The sequence below is a fragment of the Eptatretus burgeri genome, chromosome 2 (genome assembly GCF_056783735.1).
Source record: "Eptatretus burgeri isolate ZD-2024b chromosome 2, Ebu_testis_v1, whole genome shotgun sequence".
NCBI classification, from domain to species: domain Eukaryota; kingdom Metazoa; phylum Chordata; class Myxini; order Myxiniformes; family Myxinidae; genus Eptatretus; species Eptatretus burgeri.
Genome location: NC_140962.1, coordinates 12,758,808 through 12,784,816, shown reverse-complemented (window position 1 = coordinate 12,784,816; position 26,009 = coordinate 12,758,808). Strand labels below are relative to the sequence as shown.

The window sequence follows — 26,009 nt, the reverse complement described above, 5'->3', positions numbered from 1 at the left end:
GAGGAATTTTTAAAAAACAAAGAATAAGAAAAAAAACCAGCAACACGTACTCGTCTCGCGTCACTCAGGTTACGGAAACCACATTATTTTCAGCATTTTGCCTTTTGTGGCTTATTGGCTATTTTAGATGCACGCACACACACACACGGGTCAAGGCTCATTGAAGGCCTCAACATGAAGTACGTGGACCACAAGACTGATAATAGTTAAATTTACCCTGCACGTGGTAAACTACCAACTTCGAGACGGCGTTATTGTAATGTATTGCGGTGTTAATCAATTCAAGGTTGCTGGAAAATAGAACTTTTTCACATGTATTGCAGTGCCTGTTTATGCAAAACTTACAAAAAGTCAAAAAGGTGGGTGACTGCTTAAGACACTCTTTCAATGAAGCAAAACCGATTACCAGTTAACAATGTGAATAGCAATTGTGTTCCACTGGCAAAGTTGGTGAAAGTAGTGTTACAATTCTTGAAATTGTTTAATTTAAAAAAAAAGTTCATTGTTTGCCATGTTAATTTCACATGAAAAAAGAATTACAAAAACAGTTCGTCCTTTTGTACAACTCCCAGAGACATCGGTGGAAAGTATGAGGAACAGCAGCTCTAATCAATCAATATCGTGAGAATGTCCAAAGGTATCATAAAAACAACACACACACATTTACAAATGCTACCAGCCAATCGTACAAGGACTGAACCTACATGTAAAGGCTACATGTAAAAATAATAAGATAAAGAAAATCCAGAAAACGACACGGCCTTTAAAAAAAAAATGAAATAGTCACTGCCATATTGATGCAAGGTCCTGTTGAAGCATCTCAAAGAATAAAGGAAGTAAAAGATGCAAGAGAACCTGAATGCTCTCAAAAGTGATCATGCTGGAAGTCACCATGTACCCTCAAAAGTCCACAGACAAAACGAATCACCCCTTCCTTTTCTTTAAAACGAGGACAAAAATAAAATAGGAGATACAAAGTTAAACTGAACACAACTCAGTTTAACTTTTGCATCTTGACAAATAAAACAGTAACAGTGATGATCAAAGTATAACGTAGGAATGAGGAAATCCGAAATTTGGGAATGTGTAAGAATTTGGCCGCAGTCTGGTACAGTATAATCTATCTGAATTCGAAAGCAGAGGAACTTCCACGTACCCTGGGCATGACAGACCTCATTAAAAGAAAAGAAAAAAGCCCTCAAAGTAACAACCCAAATCAATGGCCACCATGCCCTTTTGGCCAAAGGACCACAATCTAGCCCTTTGTGCCAAAGGTTTGAGGTAACAAACAAAGCGTAGAAAATTACAATCCCTCAAACCCACCTGCATTCAATACAGGTGTTTAAAATCTATTTTTTTTAACGATATATCATTCTGCCTTTCTACAGTTTATTTTTTTGAGAATAAAGCTTTAAAGGGAAGCATTTTTATACAGCAGTAGAGTACTTAATTGCAGTGGCAAAACCTAAAGGTCAAAGTTTTTAGACTTTTATCTGTTAAACCTCGACAATCACAGCAAAACAGTTGTGCACAGTACATTCAGTGAGAAAGTCACCAATGGAAGCAAAGGAACAGGGATAGTGTGTGCTACATTGGGCTTCACGGGAAGTCTGTGACGATCGTGCACTCAAAGTGCGAACAACGGCGATACGGTCTGTTTCAGTTATTCAGTAGTATTCAGCTTTGCAGTGTTTCATGAAAAAGGGGAGGGGAATAAAATAAAATAGAGATAAAAAGGGAGGCGTGAGAAAAGAAGGTATTGTCTGGTTTACGGAAAGCAAGATAAAAAAAAAACAAAACCGAGATTTTTTACTGCTCAATTATTAAATCTCAAGAGTGATTTTGGCACACAAGGGAGCATACAAAAATGCTTCTAGCTTTGGCTAGGCCCAGCACTGGTAATGTTTAACAGAAACAAATTAATCGCTCCCTGGAAAGGAGACATGACATTCTGGTTATGCAAAACCTGTTCACAACAAACCAACAAAAAATAAAAAAGGGGGGAAAAAAATTAATAAATAGAGAATGTTGAACCTGACCAATAACGTTAGTGCATTGCATTGTAAAAAGCCTCTTTAAGATATCAGCTGAAATTCTAATTTCTCAACGCTTCAGGCCACAAAGACAGGCCGAAATGGATGCACAGTCCCCATGGAAGTAAAAGTAATGCTTCTCTGTCGATACAATGGAAGTTTCTCCTCCATATATCATGTGGAGATTAAATGGGTGGGGGGGATAAAGATTTAAGTGTCAGTGTAACTCACAGTAACAATAAAGGTCGTAAGTAAAAAATACTTGGATTAGCCTTGACAGACATTTAAAGAAAAGGTAAGGCAGAATAAAGACATTCTAAGTGCCTGGAAACAGAAATGATGAAAAACAGCAAGTATGGACAACAGTCGTTTTCAGGTGGCTTGAGGGGATTAGCGACCACGATTGTGCCTCATGAGGGGTACAATGCATGCTGGCGGCCCTGCACCATGCAGGAATGGATGCTGGAGGAGTTCCAAGGCTGTGGCTCGTTGCCTGGGCTCCCTTACCAGCATTCGCTCCAAAAAGCCCCGCAGAAGTGGAGACACCTGCTGGGGTTTGTGTGACAGTTGAAAACAGCTTAGGGGTTGAAAATCAGAAAGAAGACATTTAAACAAGGCCGAGGAACAAAACCTCTATTATTTCTGTTCCACAAGGAGTGTTATCCTTTACAATAAGAATTGTTAAATGGGATGGGGGACGGAGGTTATGCTATTTTGTGAAGCCAGAGGAAGAGAACGTCACAATCATCAAATGTTAACAAACCCGCTGTGTGTGTTTCATCGTGGGGGCACATTGTCACGAATGCGCCTCATTGCCTGCAGAGGCGGTTCGTTGAAATATGGTGGCTCTCCATCCACCATTTCAATCACCATTATACCGAGAGACCAGATATCCACCTAAGCAAAAGTGAGACACACCAATCCAATAATGGCTCAACATTTCAGTTTCCACTGCACCATGCTTGTTCAACAATCATAGCAAAGAGTTCCCCATATTTCAAAACAGGCCAAATCAGTCCAATGGCACAAAGACCCGCCTGTAAAGGGATGCTTGTGAGACCAAAATGATCAATCCAAAAGCAAATCTCCACACCAGCTCATGCAAAGGCTGCAGGCTGAAGACTCCAAATTTCTATAATGTCAAACTGCTTTGATCAGAAAATGCATAACACGCCACTTAAATTTTATTTTAATGCCAAAATGACAATCTTAATACAATGGAGCTTGTGTGTGTGTGTGTGTGTGTGTGTGTGTGTGTGTGTGTGTGTGTGTGTGTGTGTGTGTGTGTGTGTGTGTGTGTGTGTGTGTGTGTGTGTGTGTGTGTGTGTGTGTGTGTGTGTGTGTGTGTGTGTGTGTGTGTGTGTGTGTGTGTGTGTGTGTGTGTGTGTGTGTGTGTGTGTGTGTGTGTTACGGATCTGGAAACCATTTGCATTCAACATACAGGTCCCAAAAGTCAGTTATCCTGTTAAGTACTGTGGTGAATTAACGTGAATTGAGGGACATGACGCGGGATCACATGTTGTGCGTCTCGCGTATAAGGGGAGGTCTCTGCGGCACGAGTGATTGTCCCCGGGGCATTGCTATTGACATCGGCTGTTCACTTGATGCTCGTTAACTGAAGGTGCTCATTGACTGGTGAGAATGGAGATTATATCGAACTCCGTGCTTACGCGGATTGTCTGCAATGATTAACTGCACATGTATACGTTACTGCTTATGTACTCCTAGCTGAACCTGTATTCCCCGGTGTGCCCACAGAAGCGGCTCCAATCAAATGGAATAAAGCCTAAACTCTGAAGGTTCATCTCTCGCTCTCATTTCAATTTATTCCATTTAATTTTCTCGGCTCTCTCAACCAAAGATGGACAAGATCTACAAACCAGAGAGGTTCGACGCAGACCCGAACGCGACTGACGCAGAAATGAAATGGTCACATTGGTTCTGTTCCTTCTCACACTATCTGACCATCATCGCGGAGGGAGCTGACAAATTTGCCGCTCTCGTGAATCATGTCTCGCCCAGCGTGTACAGGCTCTTCTCGGGGTGCGACACTTACGAAGCAGCGATCGAGGTGCTGCAAGCGCTCTACGTGAAGCCCAAGAACGAGGTATACATACGACATCTTCTCAACACACGCAAGCAAGCAGCCGGGGAGACAATCGATCAGTTCCTGCAAGCTCTGAATCAGCTGGGAAAAGACGGCAGCTTCCGGGCGGTAAGCGCCGAGGAACACCGAAAGGAAGCCACACGGGAGGCATTCATCCAAGGACTCAGATCAGCCCACATACGGCAACGCTTACTAGAGAAAGCGCAACCCACTCTTGACAAGGTAGTCGATCAGGCTCGAGCGATGGATATGGCTCAGCAGCAATCTGAGTCATTTGGGACACCGATGCTGCTCATGAACGCTGCTACGATGGGAACCCAAGGAACCCCACTGGCACAGACACAGCCAGACATAGGGGATGGAGAAACACCCGAGGAGCCGGATACCCAGACCTCGTCAAACTCCTCAGCAACTGCTCCGGTTGGTAAATGCTTCTTTTGTGGGTACAAAAGGCATCCTCGTCAAAAATGTCCCGCCAGAGATGCCACATGCATGAATTGCGACAAGAAAGGGCATTATGCTAGGGTATGTAAATCTATTCTAAGGAGAAATAAACCCACTTCTGCGGCTCTCTACTCGCAAAATAAATTGACTGCAGCCTCCCCGGGGAATCTATCCAAGGCTATCATCAACGTACGAATTAACGGGCATATGGCTGAGGCACTGATTGATACCGGTAGCTCTGAAAGTTTCGTCAACAGCTCGCTAGTGAAGGGCAGGAAATGGGTAATCCACCCGACTGACAATACGGTATGCATGGCCGCCACCTCACTACAATCCCGCGTACGAGGGTACTGCAATGTTGAATTGGACGTAAAAGGGTACACGCATCGGGATGTAAAGGTACTGGTGCTTCGTGATTTGTGCGCAGACGTAATCCTGGGTCATAATGTCCTCAAGCAGCACACGAGCGTCGAAATACCCTTTGGAGGAAGCAAGCCTCGTCTAATTTTAAATGCGTTGACCACCGCGGAGGTGACGTCCCCCCAGCTGTTCGCTAACTTGTCGCCGGTCTGCAAACCGATAGCGATCAAATCGCGGCGATATACCACTGCTGACATGAATTTCATCACTTCGGAAACCAAGCGATTACTGGAGGAGGGAATTATAGAACCGAGCGATTTGCCATGGCGCGCACAGGTGTTAGTAACCAGCAGTCAGAACCATAAGAAACGAATGGTTGTCGATTATTCCCAAATGGTCAATCGCTTCACCCAACTCGACGCCTACCCCCTGCCGCGCATAGATGAGATGGTCGAACGCGTGGCCAATTATAAGGTATTCAGTACCATCGACTTGCGAAGCGCCTATCATCAAATTCCCATCCGAGAGGAAGACAAACCTTACACTGCATTCCAGGCAGGGCGGCGCCTCTACCAGTTCAGAAGGATACCATTCGGTGTCACGAATGGTGTAGCTTGCTTCCAACGGGTTATGGACGACATCATCTCAGATGAAAACCTCAAAGACACTTTTGTTTACGTGGATAATGTCACAGTGTGCGGTAGGGATCAGAGGGAACATGATAGGAATCTGGACAGATTCTTGAGCATTGCTAGAAAATATAATCTGACTCTCAACTACGAGAAATGCGTATTCTCGGCAAGGTCAATTGACCTTCTCGGCTACACAATAGCCGACGGCACAATTAAGCCTGATCCTGAGCGATTGCGCCCGCTCCGTGAGCTTCCACCACCTCAGGACTTGCAAACAATGCGCCGGGTGATCGGGATGTTCGCTTACTATGCAAGATGAATTTCGCAATACTCCGAGAAAATACATCCCCTAGTGCATTGCAAAAACTTTCCACCAGATGCCGCTGTTGTAAGAGCTTTCCACAATCTCAAGGATGATATCAGTAAGTCCGTGGTTTTATCGATCGACAGCTCGGTGCCCTTCGTGGTGGAGACCGACGCTTCAAATCACGCCATAGCTGCTACACTTAATCAGTCTGGGCGGCCGGTCGCGTTCTTCTCGAGAACTCTCTCTAGAAGCGAGCAGAGACACTCAGCGATAGAGAAGGAAGCGTACGCCATCGTTGAAGCGCTGCGGAAATGGAGACATTATTTACTGGGAAACCACTTCACGCTCGTTACGGACCAACGATCCGTGGCATTCATGTTTGATGGGAAAAATAACGGGAAAATTAAGAATGAAAAAATTATGAGATGGCGGATAGACCTAGCTTGCTACAGATACGACATTGTTTACCGGCCCGGGAAAGAAAACCCTGCTGCAGATACCTTCTCCCGGGTCTACAGTTCGGCAACAATCAGTCAGGCTTTGCAAGACCTCCATGTGTCTCTGTGCCACCCAGGGGTAACCAGGATGGCACATTTCGTACGCAGACAAAATCTTCCCTATTCTGTTGAAGATATTAAACAAATGAATGCTTCATGCCCTGTTTGTGCTGAACTAAAACCCAGATTCTATGGCGCGGCATCTGGCAGACTGATCAAGGCCACTTCCCCCTTCGAGAGACTAAACATCGACTTCAAAGGGACCCTGCCGACCGAAACAGACAACAGATACATATTCACCGTTGTTGATGAATATTCAAGGTTCCCTTTCGCGTTTCCGTGCTCGGATATGACCTCGGGCACTGTCGTAAAATGTCTCTCTGACCTCTTCGCTATGTTTGGGAGACCTTCGTACATACATTCAGACAGAGGGCCGTGTTTCATGTCGGCCGGGCTAAAACAATTCCTATTAGAGCACGGCATAGCAACTAGTCGAACGACGGGTTACAACCCACAGGGAAACGGGCAGGTGGAACGGTATAATGGAGTTATTTGGAAAGCCGTAACTCTGGCGCTGAAATCGAGAGGACTGGGCCCCGAGCGATGGGAGGTTACTCTTCCCGACACTCTGAATTCCATACGCTCTTTGCTCTGCACGTCCACAAATGCCACTCCTCACGAACGTATGTTTACTCACCAACGACGTTATGTTGACGGTCAAACGGTGCCCAACTGGCTGACCCACCCCGGTACAGTGTTCATGAAACGCCCGGTACGACAAAGCAAGTATGAACCGCTGGTGGAGGGGGTCGAACTCATTGACACTAATCCAGAGTATGCTCATGTCAGGCTCCCCGGTGGCACGGAGACCACTGTGTCGGTTCGCCATCTGGCTCCCTCAGGTACTCCTCCCGCCGGTACACCACCTTCTGGCACTCCTCCTTCTGACATTTCCCCCAGGAACTCCGCCAGGCGACGGGGCTGCCGCGTTCCACCCGAGAGCGATCGAGGAGTCATCCCCGGCACAAGTCGAGGCTCACCAAGAGGATCGGGAGTCTCCCTCAAGTGAAACTGCCGTTTACTCCCGGAGAGGTCGACGAATAAGGCCCCCTCGACGACTCAATCTGTAAAGGGGATTATCGGCATTCTCGCTGCTCATGCTCCTATATGCCCATTATATCATATATCGATGCTCATTTCCATGCTCCTACAACTCAAAATAATCACTGCTTGGCATGTATGCTTCTGTAGATCGATTAGTCCGCGTTGCTTGAAATGTATACTCCTATAGTGCTAAAGCAATCATGGTGTGTAAGATGGGCCCCTAGTTACATTTTAAAGGTGGGGAGAATGTGGTGAATTAACGTGAATTGAGGGACATGACGCGGGATCACATGTTGTGCGTCTCGCGTATAAGGGGAGGTCTCTGCGGCACGAGTGATTGTCCCCGGGGCATTGCTATTGACATCGGCTGTTCACTTGATGCTCGTTAACTGAAGGTGCTCATTGACTGGTGAGAATGGAGATTATATCGAACTCCGTGCTTACGCGGATTGTCTGCAATGATTAACTGCACATGTATACGTTACTGCTTATGTACTCCTAGCTGAACCTGTATTCCCCGGTGTGCCCACAGAAGCGGCTCCAATCAAATGGAATAAAGCCTAAACTCTGAAGGTTCATCTCTCGCTCTCATTTCAAGTACATGTGTAGTCAGATCCCTTTCCTTTTGTCTAGTGGCAGAATCAAAAACGTGCGTTGTGACATCTTTTAGTTACGTTATTAAATCTTTACCATCTAAGACCATCCAACAAACAAACCGCCAACACCACTGAACAAGCGCTTCACCCGCCCAACCGGCGACTCGCTGTTTTGAGGCAAAAATCTTGGTGAAGTACCTTTTTTGGCAAGTCCGCACGTGTGGAATGGGCGGGCTTCCCGGTATGGCCGAAAACCCGCCCAGAAAGGGCGGACCCATGGAAGACCCGTCCAATCGGGGCGAACAGTAACGTCAGTTTCACTAAGGCCCTCCCCGCTGAGGAAGGTCCATAAAAGTTACGACGCGATCCTCAGCGGGGAGTTCGGTGGAGAGGAGTTTTCACGGTGGCTGGGTCAGGAGTTTTCACAGTGGCTGTGAGCAATCTGGTTCGTGTTCGCGGTGGCTGTGAGCAGTCTGGCTCGTTCTTCACGGTGGCTGTTACGGGGAGAGGAGTTCTGTGGACCCCGACTATTCACCACGCAAGCTCTGCCGTGAGCCACGAGTCCCACACGTGCGACTGGGACCAAACCGACGACCTTTGGCAGGTGCCGCACTAGAGAGCACGCTTTCCCTCCGACGACCAGATACCCACCGAACTCTGACCCCCAGCTTGTCTCTCTTCACGGCTGTGAGGGTCAAATAAAGACTCTGGGGTTTCTTTTCTTTTTGTGTATGTGTCTGCGTGTGGGCCCGTCGATAAGTAGAATTGTTTAAGTGTTTTTGCTTATTGTAAATATTTCCCTGCTTGCATATTTGCGTCGTCTTGCCTTTGTCCTTATTTTACTGTTAATAAATTTATTAGAAATGTTCCCAGTCCGTTTCTGTCCCTTCTTACATTGGTCAGGCATGGTCCGGGTCTGAGTATAAGTGGGGTTTCATCCCCGGTAATCGGTTAATCATAGCCGGCACAGCTTTGGCAGTTTCCGCTCGGCTGCACCCGAACTGGAGTTGGCAGTCGGGAGTTGGAACTCTACCGCAGTCTGTAGAGTGACCCGGTTCGAGCAAGACGTGCCGAGGGCGTGGTTTCCCCGGTAGTCGAAATCGCGTAGTTAATTAGGTAAATTGGTTTTAGACAAACAGACCCTATGCTACTCTTCTTCTTCCTCTTTCGGCTTGCTCCCGTTAGGGGTCGCCACAGCAGATCAACCGTCTCCATTTCGCTCTATCCTCCACATCTTCCATTGACACTCCAACCACCCGCATGTCCGCCCTCACCGCATCCATGAACCTCTTCTTTGGCCTTCCTCTTCTCCTCCTGCCTGGCGGCTCCATCTTCAACATCCTTCTCCCGATATACTCCGTTTCCCTCCTGTGCACATGTCCAAACCATCTCAATCTCGCCTCTCTCACTTTGTCTCCAAACCGTCCTACCTGTGCTGTCCCTCTAATATACTCATTTCTTATCCTGTCCATCCTCGTCACTCCCAACGAGAATCGCAGCATCTTTAACTCTGCCACCTCCAACTCCGCTTCCTGTCTTATTGTTAGTGCCACCGCCTCCAAACCATACAACATAGCTGGTCTCACTACCGTCTTATATACTTTCCCCTTCACTCTTGCAGCTACCCTCCTGTCACAAATCACTCCTGCAACTCTTCTCCACCCACTCCATCCTGCCTGCACTCTCTTTTTCACTTCTCTCCCACACTCTCCGTTACTTTGGACAGTTGATCCCAAGTATTTAAACCAATCCACCTTTCCCACCTCAACTCCTTGCAACCGCACCATACCACCACCCTCCCTCTCATTTACGCACATGTACTCCGTCTTACTCCTACTGACTATCATTCCCCTTCTCTCCAGTGCGTACCTCCACCTCTCGAGGCTCGCCTCAGCCTGCTCCCTACTCTCCCTACAGATCATGATGTCATCCGCGAACATCATTGTCCATGGAGACTCCAGTCTGATCTCGTCCGTCAACCTGTCCATCACCATTGCAAACAGGAAAGGGCTCAGAGTCGATCCTTGGTACAATCCCACTTTAACCTTAAACCGGTCCGTCATTCCCACCGCACACCTCACCGCTGTCACACTGTCCTCATACATATCCTGCACGATCCTCAATACTTCTCCACCACTCCTGACTTCCTCATACAATGCCACAACTCCTCTCTTGGCACCCTATCATAAGCTTTCTCTAAATCCACAAACACACAATGTAACTCTTTCTGGCCTTCCCGATACTTCTCCATCAACATTCTCAAAGCAAACATCGCATCAGTGGTGCTCTTTCCTGGCATAAACCCATATTGCTGCTCACAGATCATCACCTCTCTTCTCAACCGAGCTTCCACTACTCTTTCCCACAACTTCATGGTGTGGCTTAACAACTTTATTCCTCTGTAATTTCCACAGCTCTGCACATCACCCTTATTCTTGAAAATCGGAACCAGTACACTTAATCTCCACTCCTCCGGCATCCTCTCACTTTCCAAGACTTTATTAAACAATCTGGTTAACAACCCCACTGCCATCTCTCCTCAGCACTTCCATGCCTCCACTGAAATACCATCTGGGCCAACTGCCTTTCCACTTTTCATCTTCTTCATAGCAGTCCTCACTTCATCCTTACCGATCCACCCCACTTCCAGATTCACTATCTCCACCTCTTCCAAAATTCTCTCTCATTTTCTTCATTCATCAGCTCCTCAAAGTACTCCATCCACCTTCTCAACACACTCTCCTCGCTCGTCAGCACATTCCCATTTGCGTCCTTTATCACCCTAACCTGCAGCACATCCTTCCCAGCTCGGTCCCTCTGTCTTGCCAATCGGTATAAATCCTTTTCCCCTTCTGTTGTATCCAACTTCTCATACAGCTCGTCATATGCCTTTTCCTTGGCCTTTGCCACCTCTCTTTTTGCCTTTCGACACCACTCCTTGTACTCCTGCCTACTTTCTTGATCTCTCTGACTATCCCACTTCTTTTTCGCCAACCCCTTCTTCCTTTTACTTTCCTGTACTTCCTCATTCCACCACCAAGTCTCCTTATCTTCCTTCCTCTGTCCAGATGTCACACCAAGTACCTTCCCAGCTATCTCCCTCACAACTTCTGCTGTCGTTGCATAATCATCCCACCCATCTTTACCACCATCCAACGCCTGTCTCACCTCCTCCCTAAATTTCACGCAACAGTCTTCCTCCTTCAGCATCCACCATCTGGTCCTTGGTTCAGCCCTCACTCTCTTCCTCAACCTCACCTCTTAAGTCATCCTACAGACCACCAATCGATGCTGTCGAGCTACACTCTCCGCTGCCACAACCTTACAGCCACTAATCTCTTTCAGGTTGCATCTCCTACTTAAGATGTAATCCACCTGTGTGCACTTTCCTCCACTCTTGTATGTCACCCTGTGTTCCTCCTTCTTCTTGAAATACGTGTTTACCACTGCAATTTCCATTCTTTTTGCAAACTCTACCACCATTTGCCCTTCCACATTTCTCTTGTTGAGACCGTACCTCCCCATCACCTCCTCATCCTCTTTATTCCCTTCCCCAACATGTCCATTGAAATCTGCTCCAATCACCACTCTTTCATCCTTGGATACACTCTCCACCACTTCATCTAACTCACTCCAGGAATCTTCTTTATACTCCATCTCACACCCCATATGTGGGGCATATGCACTGATGACATTCATCATCACCCCTTCAATTTCCAACTTCACACTCATCACTCGGTCAGACACTCTCCTCACCTCCAATACCCTCTTGACATAATCTTCCTTCAGGATTACCCGACACCATTTCTCCTCCCATCCACACCATGGTAGAACAGTTTGAAACCACCTCCAATGCTCCTAGCCTTACTCCCCATCCACTTGGTCTCTTGTACACACAGTATGTCTACCTTTCTTCTCTCCATCATATCAGCCAACTCTCGCCCTTTGCCAGTCATTGTCCCAACATTCAGAGTTCCAACTCTCACCTCCACACTTCTACCCTTCCCCCTCTCCCACTGCCTCCAGACTCGCCTTCCCCGTCTCCTTCTCCTCCTTCGCCCAGCAGTAGCACAATTTCCACTGGTACCCTGCTGACCACCGGTACCGGTGGCGGTCGTTGGTAACCCGGGCCTCGACCGATCCGGTATGGAAATTCATTTTGTTGTCCGCATAATGATTTGGCATAGGTTTTTACGCCGGATGCCCTTCCTGACGCAACCCTGGTCGCCTCTTACGACACACAGGGATATGGTACACCTATTCTAACTGGGGCATACAGACCCTATGCTTCAAGGTTGAGATATTGGCATCCACAGTCGGTTCAGCGACCCGCCAGCTTGCGGAGTTATCCGAGCGACGGCCTACAATTCCGGGGAGTCCGGTGGAGACAACGTAGTTTCCCCCACCTAGCGGTCATTCTCGCCACCGACCCCTGGCCCGCAACAATACATATATATATATACATATACATATATACATATATATATATATATATACACATATATATATATATATATATACACATATATATATATATATACACATATATACACATAAATACATATATACATACATATACAGTCATGCGCCGCTTCACGAAGTTCTGGGAAACGACGGATAGCACATACGACGGGGATCTGCCAGCTCTAAAAAAATAAAATAATAAAAAAATAAAAATGTAACTGAAAAATTCCAATCGCCGAGTGATGTCGCCTTGTATAAAAATAGCACATACAATTATGTACACTGTACAGTACATAATACCTCATAATGATAATAAACGACAGTGTGGCCCTGTTATAATGCGATCGTTGAGGTCCATAAAATGTCATCGCGAAAAAAACAGGATCGTGCTAAATCGGGATTCAAGGAAATCGACTTTCAAGCTGAACCAATGTTTCCACGTTTACCTTCTCGCAAGTAAATTGCCTTTGAATTGAAGAATTCCGCGAATAAATCGTTGTTCTTAGTCGACATTAAAACACAGATTTGTTTTTAGTGAAGATTTTTATGTTGTTAAAACAATCCTACTGTTCCGAAAAAAAAAAATATATATATATATATATATATATATTTATATATATATATATATATATATATATATATATATATATATATATATATATATATATATATATATATATATATATATATATATATCACAATTGACAGGTGCTCGTTTCTTCATTTATAAATTATAACATCGATGCAATGATTACGTATTTATAAAATCCGAACGCTATTTATTCATCTTTCTATAATCGATGCGAGAGGAGATTGTAAGCTGCTGCTAACAACACCAATGGCCGTCATGAACAGCACAAAGGTAAATCTAACGTGTCTTCCATCTCTCTTGGATATGTTACAATTGCCGACAGTATTCAGTACAGTAACATGCTGTACAGGTTTGTATCCGAGGAGCAATAGGCTATATCATATAGCCTAGGTGTCAAGGTTTGTGTAAGTTCGATGTTCGAAAACGAAAATGAAAAAAAAAAAAATTATGTTCGCACAACGACGTCGTCGCTTAATGACGCATTTCTCAGAACGTAACCCCGTCGTTAAGTGGCACATGACTGTATATACAGTGGGGAGAACAAGTATTTGATACACTGCCGATTTTGCAGGTTTTCCCACTTACAAAGCACGTAGAGGTCTGTAATTTTTATCATAGGTACACTTCAACTGTGAAAGACGGAATCTAAAACAAAAATCCTGAAAATCACATTGTATGATTTTTAAATAATGAATTTGCATTTTATTGCATGAAATAAGTATTTGATACATCAGAAAAACAGAACTTAATATTTGGTACAGAAACCTTTGTTTACAATTACAGAGATCAGATGTTTCCTGCAGTTCTTAACCAGGTTTGCACAGACTGCAGCAGGGATTTTGGCCCACTCCTCCATACAGATATTTTCCAGATCCTTCAGGTTTCGGGTACTGTTGCTGGGCAACACAGACTTTCAGCTCCCTCCAAAGATTTTTCTCTTGGGTTCAGGTCTGGAGACTGACAAGGCCACTCCAGGACCTTGAGATGCTTCTTACGGAGCCACTCCTTAGTTGCCCTGGCTGTGTGTTTCGGGTCGTTGTCATGCTGGAAGACGCAGCCACGTAACATCTTCAATGCTCTTGTTGAGGGAAGGAAGGAGGTTGTTGGCCAAGATCTCGCGATACATGGCCCCATCCATCCTCCCCTCAATATGGTGCAGTCGTCCTGTCCCCTTTGCAGAAAACTATCCCCAAAGAATGATGTTTCCACCTCCATGCTTCACGGTTGGGATGGTGTTCTTGGGGTTGTACTCATCCTTCTTCTTCCTCCAAACACGGCGAGTGGAGTTCAAACCAAAAGCTCTATTTTGGTCTCATCAGACCACATGACCTTCTCCCATTCCTCCTCTGGATCATCCAGATGGTCATTGGCAAACTTCAGACGGGCCTGGACATGCGCTGGCTTGAGCAGAAGGACCTTGCGTGCGCTGCAGGATTTTAATCCATGACGGCGTAGTGTGTTACTTATGGTTTTCTTTGATACTGTGGTACCAGCTCTCTTCAGGTCATTGACCAGGTCCTGCCGTGTAGTTCTGGGCTGATCCCTCACCTTTCTCATGATCATTGAGGCTCCACGAGGTGAGATCTTGCATGGAGCCCCAGACCGAGGGAGATTGACTGTTATCTTGAACTTCTTCCATTTTCTAATAACTGCGCTAACAGTTGTTGCCTTCTCACCAAGCTGCTTGCCTATTGTCCTGTAGCCCATCCCAGCCTTGTGCAAGTCTACAATTTTGTCCCTGATGTCCTGAGACAGCTCTCTGGTCTTGTCCATTGTGGAGAGGTTGGAGTCTGATTGATTGAGTGTGGACAGCTGTCTTTTATGCAGATAACGAGTTCAAACAGTTAATACAGGTAATGAGTGGAGAATGGGATAGGAGGGCTTCTTGAAGTCAAAACTAACAGGTCTGTGAGAGCCAGAATTCTTACTGGTTGGGAGGTGATCAAATACTTATTTCATGCAATAAAATGCAAATTAATTATTTAAAGAACATACAATGTGATTTTCAGGATTTTTGTTTTAGATTCTGTCTTTCACAGTTGAACTGTACCGATGATAAAAATTACAGACCTCTACATGCTTTGTAAGTGGGAAAACCTGCAAAATCGGCAGTGTATCAAATACTTATTCTCCCCACTGTATATGCATATATATCACACAAACACTGTATTTCCCCATGGATAAACCACGGCTATGCATTAACTGCACCCGTTTTTCACCCTCAAACAAACAAAAATAATAATAATAAACTTTTCCGGTGTATTCAACTCACCCATGTTTTTCACCCTCAAAATAAATGAATATATTCATCATTTCATTTTCTGATCTCGATCTAAATACATTTGTACATCAACTTTGTATGGAACAAAGTAACGGAGGTATCAACGTGCTTCCTCCCATGTCCGCTTAATTTCGTCTAACAGTCTTATTCTCATTTTCAATAAGTTGAAGAGAGAGAGGAGAGGATACCAAGAAGTTTTTATTTTCTTTCTTATTTTTTAACATTACAAAGAGGATTTTTTTGTTTCAAGAAAAAGGAAGAAAAGGGATTCATACTGGTATCAGACATATTTCTTGTGAATTTGTCGCCCTGAAAAGGGCTGTTTTGATTTGATGAAGCTTTTCAGCTAAACCTGAGGAAATCCACGTCAATGCTCTCCTTGTCGAAGACGACACGTAACTTCTTGTCCGAATCAGGGTAGAGCAAGTCCCCGTCACTGTCACCATCATTTGAAGCCTCCTCCTCCCATCCTCTGTGCCGTCCATGTTGTTGGAGATGCAGTATTTCAGAAATGTTCTCTTGATGATGTGCGACGGCATCTCCTCCCACACTTTGACGATCCAGTCACAGATCATCTGAAGGTCGACCTTTCTCATTCTCCTGCTCTTGGTGTAGGTCTTCTCACTACTCATTATCCAGTCGGACCAGCAACGACGAAGCCCGTCCTTCAACGGCTTGATGATGGACACATCGAGGGGCTGCAGGAGCAATGCAATTCCTGCCTGGGATGATGACAAGATCGGTGTTGGTCCGACAGAGCAACGCTTTTTTGTTGTCCATCTTGTGACAATCACAGATCCAAGACGAGCATACTCTGTCGTCGGGAGAGACCGCCATCCGGTCGACTACTCTAAACCGTGCGCACCCAGTCCTGGACCAGTCCCTCATCTAGCCACCCCTTCTGCTGCGCACGAACAATGACGCCGGCTGGAAACTCGTCCTTGGGCATTGTCTTCCTCTTCAACACAACATACATGGGAAGCTTACCACCATCTGCAGTGCAGGCGAGCATGATGGTGAATCGGTCCTTCGCGTGACTAGTAGTGTTGATAATCACATTGCGCGCAAACTTATTTTAGGTGGGTGCTCCATTTTTAGACTTTTAGAGGTCCTTTCCCTCCAGAGACCAGATAGCATCTGTTCGCTTGTCAAACGTAACCTGGTGCGTTTTCCCTCTCACGGAGGCGGGACAAAAAGGAGTGGAGCTGAGAGTGAGTTATGAGATGTTCGCAAAGGATGCTCTTGCTGTTGTTTTTCTTTGCGATATTTGGAGTGTTAGTAAAGTTATTATTATACACTCGATCTGCAAGTGTCCTCGCCAAAGACGAGCTATTGCGAATAATTATTCTTTTGATGTGAGACCAAGTGTTCTTCTTTTGTGTTTAATTTTTTTTTGTGTTTTCATTTAAATTCCACATGGTTTATAAAACTCTGTACAAACTCTCAACCTGAAAGGGTTTTCTAAGTTTAAACGGCAGAATTGAGATTAACAGCAGTTCTGACAGCTAAAAAAGAATTGTTAATTTGGAATATAATTGAAATTCAGCATTGATCGTTTTTAAGACAGATTTTTGTTCTATACCCGTGTATTAACCACACCCCCAACTTTTACCATTTTTTGCCGATAAAAAAGTGCGGTTTATACACTGGAACAATGTGTATTTGTCTATCCCCCTTCAAGAGGACGATTTGGGTGGAGTTTCAAAGGGCAATCTTTGAACACGACAGTGTGTTCATGATGGTATATTTTTTAGGGTAAAAAAAACCTTGAAAAATATTTTTCATAAAAGAGTAATTACATCTCTTCCATTGGAAATGTAGATGGTGATTTGCAACTGGGCCTCAAGGGTGGTATACAGAAGCGTTTTAAAAAAAAAACAACAATAAATATAAGGCGCAGGGAGGTGAAATTTGCTGAACATGATGTGCAACGCGTGCAGAGTAAAACAAGTGCTCATTTACGATTGTTGGATGTATAATAAATAGATATAAGCACACCCGACTCGAGGCAGAGGCTTCCACACTTTGGCATGCTCACAAGGCTGTACCGTCAAAATAAAACGTCTCAGAAGATAAAGAAAATAGTGTCACATTTGTACAAGTAGTGTTTTAAAATAACGCTTCTTGCTATGAAACATCATATCTTCCAGTCTCCTTGAATATTGTTACGGCTGTGGAAATTCGCAGAACACCATATAGGTTCCTTAGATCAGTTATCCCGGTAAAGTCTGTGTTCAGTTGGATTTCCCCACCATTGTTTAATTGGATATATTTGTGTTCGCCCGGCTGTGACCCTTTGAGATAGTGTTTTTCTTTATCTGTCATTATTTTGAACCACCATTGCAACAAACCTCCACGCCAACAACCGCCACCACCAACTACGCCACAACGCCAACCCACGCTACAATCACCATTACAACAACCACCACCATCTTCGCCACTACGCCCGCTTGCAAACGCCATCCTCCACGGACCATGCTACAACCCCCTTTCCGCGTCGGAAACCGTCCGAGAACGCGAGGAGGGAAGCAAGAAGGATCTCCGATGGCGCACGGCTTCTCCCGCCTGATTTTCCCGCCTATTTTCCCCGTGCTTGGTGTGGGGGAAGTGCGATCCGAGCCGGGGGTCAAAGGTGAGAAAAGGTGGAGGGCTCTTTTTGGGGGAATAATTCCTTGGACCTGAGCCAAAACCGACTTCCCCCATCCCCTGCACGGCGCGCGGGGAGGGGGAGAGACGGCACGCCCCTTTTCGGGAGGCTTCTCGAAACGCCTCGAAGGGAGGTGGAGCTGAAAATGGGGGGGGGGGGGCGAAGGGCGGAGCCCCGCGCTATGAAGGGCGGAGCCCCGTGCTATAAAGGGCGGAGCCCCGGGCTATAAAGGGCGGACCGTACGCGAGGCTCGGGTCTCTCTCTGAGAGATCTCCCTGTGGTTCATGACTCTCTTCCCGTCTCCCGGTGGTCCATGCCCTGCTGCTTCTTCCGGCTCGAGGTACACTCACCTGCCTTTGGTGGTCTGGTGCTCGTGCTTCCTGTGGTTCAGCGCTCCTAGGGTGGTTCAGCTGTTCCTGTGGTCGGGGTCCGGTGGAGGGCCCGTGCATCGGGGACACGGACGGAAGGCGCAGCTCTGCCGGCTGTGTGGTGTGGACCTGCGCGTCCAGACGAGGAGTGCCGGAGAGAGTTCGCTGGCCACGCGGGAGGCCCGGAAACCAGGCGCGTCCACGCTAGCTGTCGGGGGAGCGGGACGTCACGATTCGACGACCACTAAGGGAGGGCAGGTAACCTGCACGGTCTCATGGGCCCATTCGGTCAGCCAAGGCCTACGTTATAAAGGTCCCCGGACCCTGTCTACCTCCCTGCCTATGGGGAGGTCTTTCCTTTTGTTTTTGTATGCATGCTGTGGCGCCGTGTCCTGTTAAGTAACGACTGTACAAGTGACTGTGCTTGTAAATAATAATTATAGTCGGTCGTATTGCTTTTGCATTCTATTTATTACTTGTATATTGCATGACTGCCCTTGCTTGTGTTGTGCTATATAGTGAATAAATGTCCGTGTGTGCAATGTACCCCGTTCGTCGTGTCCTATTTCCCTTTTGAAAAGCGATCTTGCATCGTGGAATGAGTCGTGGGTTTTGAACGCCCGGTAAAGAGAATCGGATCCGTCGAGGTCGGCGATAACACCGCTCGGTTATCACTGTAGTACGGAACGGACCGCTTTAGCGGTTCGTGTCCCAGGCCGACCTGCGGCGCAGCCCCTTGCTAGGTTACCCGTGCGGGTACTTAGGTATATCGACATTCGGTGATTCACCCTATTTTGCGCGGGTAGAATGCGAACTGGGCTGTTGTGAGGTTAAACCCCACCCATGACTGGTTCCTGGCGGTAGTTCCAGGAGCGTCACGACTGAATTGTCCGTCCGGTGGGCGACGCGGTTGCGATTGGAGTTACGCGGCCGATCGCACGCCGGCGGGCGCGAACTCGTAACAATATTTTGAATAAAATAATTCCAACCAGGGTCGGATTTAGGGCAGGGCCCATAGGGCCACGGCCCAGGGCCCCGCACCTCCCAGGGGCTCCGCGCAAACGCAAAGATTACAAGAAATTCTGCTATTTTCCCTTTTGTTTGTTTGTGAAAAAAAATCTAGTTCGTTTGTGTAAATGGTCAGTGAATCACGAAACAAATACTCAATATCCCTGTTAATTTGACATCTGTTTGGTTATGTTTATCATTTATTTTACATCTTTGAACTTACTTTTTTTCCTTTCCACTGATCATAAGAGCGCAATCTTAAGGTCTACCACAGAAATAGGTCACACGAAAAAAGTGAGGGTTTTCCCAATCCCAGCAAGCTATGGCCGTCTCGATTTCATTTTTGCAAAATTACACGCCCGCCCTGAATCGATGTTTGCTATGTACTGTGCAGGCGTACTGCTGGGGTGGTTATACTATAATTGTGTAATTCAAGTTTACACACCGGATAATATTTTATTATATTTATAAAGGTGTGTCTCGGTGGCAGAGTGGTAAGGTTGCTGGTTGGTCACCTCTATGTGGATTCGGCGGAGTGGGTTCGAATCCTACCGGTGGCATATGTAAATCATGTGTCATGGCTGAGACATGGTGGTTTCCTCCAGGTTCTCCGGTTTCCTCCACCAGAGAGACACTATTCACAATAATAATCTGAGCAGTGGAGAGATACTCGACAAGCCCTAGGCTTCTTATCAATCCACGTTAATATATCTCTATTATTATTAAGGTGTGTTCGGTGTCAACTGCTGAAATATTGCTTTATATTGTAGGAACTGCCTTTGTGTGGACCTGGTTGAGCCATGGCGGAACGTGAACGTGATCGAGGAAGAAAATACCAGTCTGGTGCAGCCAAGCGGAAGGAAAGCAGAGCAGCCGAAAGCGAACGGAACAAGCTACCCAAAATTACAAGTTGGCTTAAGAGTACAACAGCCACAGTCGGGTTATACAATGAACAGGATAACAACGCGAAGGGAAACATAGCTACGACTACGTCAGCATTATCTGCTGTTGGCCCTGCACCTTGTTTCAGTGTTGCTGATGCTCGCGGTGATAAAAACTCAAACGATTCTGCTTCAGAATGTGGTTCAGAAGTAGACAGCGAAACGGCTGAAGATTATGAAAAAGACATTGGCCTTTGGCCAGACCAGCTACCAGAGAAGTTCCAAAACGACTGGATCGAGAAGGGTAGTGCACGATGTCGTAATGTAGACAGTGACTACAAGAACTCCGCTGTCCGTGATGGAAATAAAAGTAGTCATTGTACAAAAAAATTTGTTCAGTAGAAAACACACGTTATCTGGAGAAGAAATCGATCTCAGTTGGCTGTGCTATTCCGAAGAGACTGGCCATCTGTTCTGTTTTATTTGCAGTCTGATGTCACCCATGTCAGACACTAAAAGTCGGTTTACATCCGGGTTCCAAGATTGGAAACACGCTAGGGAGTCGACAGAAGGACACAGTAATTCAGATCAGCATAAACAGGCAATGTCGAGCCTGGCCAGCAGAAAATCATTGCAAGGCCGCGTTAACGCTGGACTAGTTCGTCAGTACGAGTCAGAACGGCACTAGTGGCACGAAGTGCTACGACGGTGCGTGGATGTCCTCATGTTTCTATGTGAACGTGGTCTGCCCATCCGAGGTGACGATGAGGTGATCGGTTCGGTACATAACGGAAATTACCTGGGAGTGATGGAGCTTCTGAGCAAGTACGACACTTTCCTTGGGGCACATCTCCATAAACATGCCAACAAAGGGAGCGGTAACGTAAACTACCTCTCATCGACTATGTAACGAACTAATCAATGTGTTGGGTAGAAAAGTTGAGTGCCATTGTAGCGGAAGTTCGGAGGGCCAAATATTACTCCATATCGGTGGACTCCACTCCGGACGTGTCGCACACTGACCAGCTATGTCTAACCATCTGCTACGTGTTGCCAGTAGAGCATTTATTGACATTCGTGCCCTTACTGAATCATACCGGAAAGGAGATCGCAGACGTAGTTCTTGGTTTTCTCCAAACGAACAAAATTCCGATCTCTGACTGTCGCGGTAAATCATACAATGCCAGCAACATGTCTGAAAAATACCGCGGCATCCAGGCTCACCAAAAAAGTCCTTGCGAATTCGCCGAGTTTGTTTCATTGCATGGCTCATTCTCTCAACCTCATCAGGATGTGTGCTGCTGAGTGCTGCACGGCTGCTGTGACTCTGTTTGGTATCGTTCAACAGCTGTATGTTTATCTCGTGAAGTCAACCTATCATTGGCGCAAACATCGCGATGCACTGAAACACATGCCAGTCGTCATTTTCTTGTCAGATTCACAGTGGTTGGCCCGTGCAGATGCTGTAGAAGTACTGGCCAATGGATTCCAGCAAAATATCACGGTACTTGACGATCTTGCAATGGATGAACATCTAAACGCAGAGGCCAAAAATGAGGCATCTGCTATTCTGAAGGAATTGGAAAAACTTTAGACGGTGATTCTGCTAGTAACATGGCAGGAAATTCTAAAGAGGTTAAACGTGACAAGTCAGCAGTTACAGAAGCCGGGGCTCGATTTGAACACGGCAGTGAAACTACTCGAATCACTGACAGAGTTCGTACAGGACCTACGGGAACGGTTCGATGACTTTGAACATATTGCAATTGATAATGTGGTCACAGCGAGTACAAAGACGATCGGTGACGTGTTCGAAGGAGGAAGCGACATCATGATGAAGTAGACAGCGCCGATGACACCCAGTTACCGCCCAGAGAGAGATTCAGGACCACATCCTACATACCCATCATTGATCAGCTAACGTCGTCACTAGGAGATCTCCTCAAGGCCTATGGACACACTCCGTCAACGGTTCTCATTCTTTTCAGAAATAACGACCATGCAGACGGATAAGCTCCACGACTCCGCTGCAGACCTGGTCAAGAGTTACCCGAACGACCTGGAACCTTCTCTGGTTTCGGAAATTGTACATTTCCAGGCATTTCTCAAGACGATGCAGACAGAAGACTCGGAAAAATTGTCTGAAACTATGTTTTCCACAATCCACAACTACGATATGGTGGCAGCGTTCGCCAACGTGGAGATAGCTTTGCGGGTATACCTGTCAATGTTTGTCACAAACTGTATGGGAGAACGATCATTCTCAAAATTGAAAAGGATCAATAACTATCTGCATAGTGCGATCGGCCAAGATCGTTTGGCATCGCTGGCCATACTGAGTGCTGAACACGAACTATTCAGGAGAGTAAGCACACATGAAACAATTGAGGACTTTGCGCGAATCAAAGCCAGGAAGAATCTAAAAGATTCTGTAGGTTTTTAACATCTCGCAAATATATTGTAGCAATTACCCCAAAGTGTGCAATAATGCAATCATATCTGCAAAAACGACAAAAAAAAAAAAACTTTCTAAATTGAGATATGATACCATCACGTTTTGGTTTTGCGATTATTTTCTCTGTTCCGTTGTTTTCATCCATAGTGGTGTTTCTTGTATATAAACTTTTGTTACTAGTAGTTTCTGAAATACATGTTTTTACACATAAACCGTTGTTTTTTTCTTTAGCCAAGCCTAGGTTGGTGCATTTATATATGAATACTTTTATAAGCATATATGAAGTAAAAATGGCTGCGGCCCTGAGAGGGCCCCGCGTACTTCTAGGGCCCAGGGCCCTGCAACACATAAATCCGGCCCCGATTCCAACCCATCGTTTTTGACAGGCTTTTATAAAAGGATATATACAGGCAGTGGACAAAAAAAATTGAAACACCAATATGAAGTCACTTAATAGGACATTGGACCACCACATGTGGCCAGTACAGCCTGTATGCACCATAGCATATAGTCCATCAGCGTCTGGAATTCTGCAGGAGGGGCACCATTCTTCCATGAAAAAGTCAATCAACTCACACCAATTTGATTGAGGTGGAAAATTCCATCTCAGGCATCATTTCAAAATATCCCATAAATGCTTGATTGGGTTCAGATCTGGTGACTGAAAAGGCCATGGCATATGGATATCAGTGTCATGCTTATCAAACCATCACAAAATCACACGTGCTCTGTGGATGGGGGCATTGCCATCCTGGAAGACACCCCTCCTGGCAAGAAAGAAATGTTGCAACATGGGGTGAAAATTATCACTCAGTACCATCAAGTCGTCATTGGCATTGACGTTGCCTTCTGAGGGAATGACTGCACACAAACCATGCCAGGAAAATGCACCCCACAACATGGCAGAAACACCAGAACCCTTCACTGCTGGGACCAAGCACTCGGGGTTGTGGAGTTATTCAGGTTGGTGCCACACATGCACTCGTCCATTTATTGAGAACATTGTGAAGGACGATTCATCTGACCATATCACATTTCTCAAATGTTCGGCAATCCATTGTTTGTGCTCTTTGCACCATTGGACTCGCAAACGTGCATTGCCAGGTGTGATGAGCGGTTTGTGCACTTTCTATGGTATCCCGCTCTGTGGAGTTTTCGGCGGACCGTTTTTGATGAAACTGGCTGCTCGTGCCCTATGTTGAAATTTACAATCAATTGAACTGCAGTTATCTGCCCGATATGCCTTGCACTTCAAACTAATGCACGGATATCCCGATCATGGAGTATGTGCTTCCACCCACTGTTGCCCTTTGCTGATGATGCCTTTCCCTCGAAGTTCCATGCCGAGATAACCTCAGACATCATTGCTCATGAAACATCAGTAAGTTGAGCTGTCTTTGTAAATGAAGCTCCTGCCAAACACACCCCAACAATCACCCCTCTTTCAAAGTCACTGAGGTCTCCTCTTGCAGTCATAATTATAGGCAACCAGGCCTGTGCAGCATTTTTATACATGATCCTAAGCATGCTGGGATGTTATTTGCTTCACCAACACATGGAACACACCTGTCTGGAAGCCGTTGCTTTCAATATACTTGGTGTCCCTCATTTAGCCAGGTGTTTCTTTTTTTTTTGTCTATTACCTGTATATTTGATGAAAATTTCAAAATTGATCACTTACCGTTTTACATCAAAAAAAAAGTTTTTTTTTTTTTCAGATGTACAGGTGTCCCACAAAACAATGGCTTTGCAGAAAATTATATTTTTGTTGCACTTAATAGAACAAAGCATTACAGTATGGTATAGCAATGCCAAATATGGTTGAGACAGTATATCCCAATTTTTTTCAAGTGTACAGTGTGTTCCAGAAGAAAGCATCACCGTGGAAATATCAACACTTCAAATTGCCCATGGTAGGTGAGCTAATGCTAGTTCTTGCAAAATATTAAAAATAAAAAATGCAAATCAGTGCAAAGTCATTTTTGACCCATCATGTGGAAATCTCACAATCATTATCATCATAATTATTATCAAGCTCAAACATTGTGACTGTTTTATCTGATATAGAATTAGACCAAATCCAAAATGCTTTAATGGTATTATGCAATGATCTTTTGAGGACAGGTTAACGAGGTCCTGACCTCGAGTAAAGTTGCATCTATTTCAGGCTTAATTTTCACTAAATGGTATGAACAAAAATTACCAACAGGTCCTATTGATCATGTTTTGAGAGCAGAGTTACCATGACATGATTATCATGTTCGAGTCTACTCTTTCTGCATTTTATTCTGAGATGCCTGCTGGATTTCATGGCTGGGAATGAACTCCAGGTTGACAAGATCGCTGAACAGATCAGAGCTGCATGAAAAAGTACAACACTTGGATATGTCATGTTGTGATGATAGACCTCTCTCATATTCATCGCTATTTGTGTAACTGCCAGCATATTTACCTCCGTCACCGAAAGTGGAGGAGGTTATATTTTCACATCTGTCTGTTTGTCTGTAGCATATCTCAAAAAGTTGTGGATGGATCCGGATGAAATTTGGTGAGGAGGTTGGGTGTGTGACAAGGACAAACTGATTAGATTTTAGTGAAGATCTGGATACGGATCAGACTACGAGAATTTTTCAAGTGATTGTTCACCATTGAGAGATGGGGCCAAAAATGATATATAGCATGATATCTCAAAAAGTTGTGGACGGATTTGGACAAAACTTGGTGGACAAGTGTGACAAGGAAGAATTGATTCAATTTTGGTGAAGATCCGAATCCGGATCAGATAATTTTTTTTTTTAATGATTCTTCACCATTGAGGGATAGGGCCAAAAACGATATATAGCATAATATTTCAAAAATGGATTGGGCCTGATATGTTCTCATGGATCAGGTGTTACGTGGTGGAGGTATGCGCTCTACCGAGTGCCTTTCTAGTTTTACCTGCGACATGTCACCGGTCTACAAGAGCTCCGCATTGTTGTTGTTGCTGTTATTGGGGTTCTTGTTGAAGATTGATTTTTGAAATGTGCACCCATTGGTCAGAACCTGCCTGACCCCACCCACATTTGTCGCTTGATTCCACCCACCATGGCACTCAGACAAAAAGAATATGGCCACCGTCTTGATTTTCTGTTGGGCTGAACAGATCAGGCCTGAAGGCTTCTGCTGATTATACACTGCCCGGGCTTGTTACGACAGATTTCCATTGGCTTTGTTTGGATTGAGCGTGACTC

The 26,009-nt window shown here is 45.4% G+C and overlaps 1 protein-coding gene across 1 annotated transcript in view; it reads right to left on the bottom strand.

Annotated features, from left to right (window-relative positions):
* Positions 1-300: 300 nt before the first annotated feature.
* The window catches only part of LOC147031445 (serine/threonine-protein kinase PAK 4-like), an 80,626-nt gene continuing 54,917 nt past the window's right edge, over positions 301-26,009 (bottom strand). The window contains 3 exon segments of the mRNA XM_085863261.1: positions 301-2,579; positions 2,797-2,816; positions 2,819-2,930. Coding sequence (XP_085719387.1) covers positions 2,424-2,579; positions 2,797-2,816; positions 2,819-2,930 — 288 coding nt within the window. The 3' untranslated portion in view covers positions 301-2,423.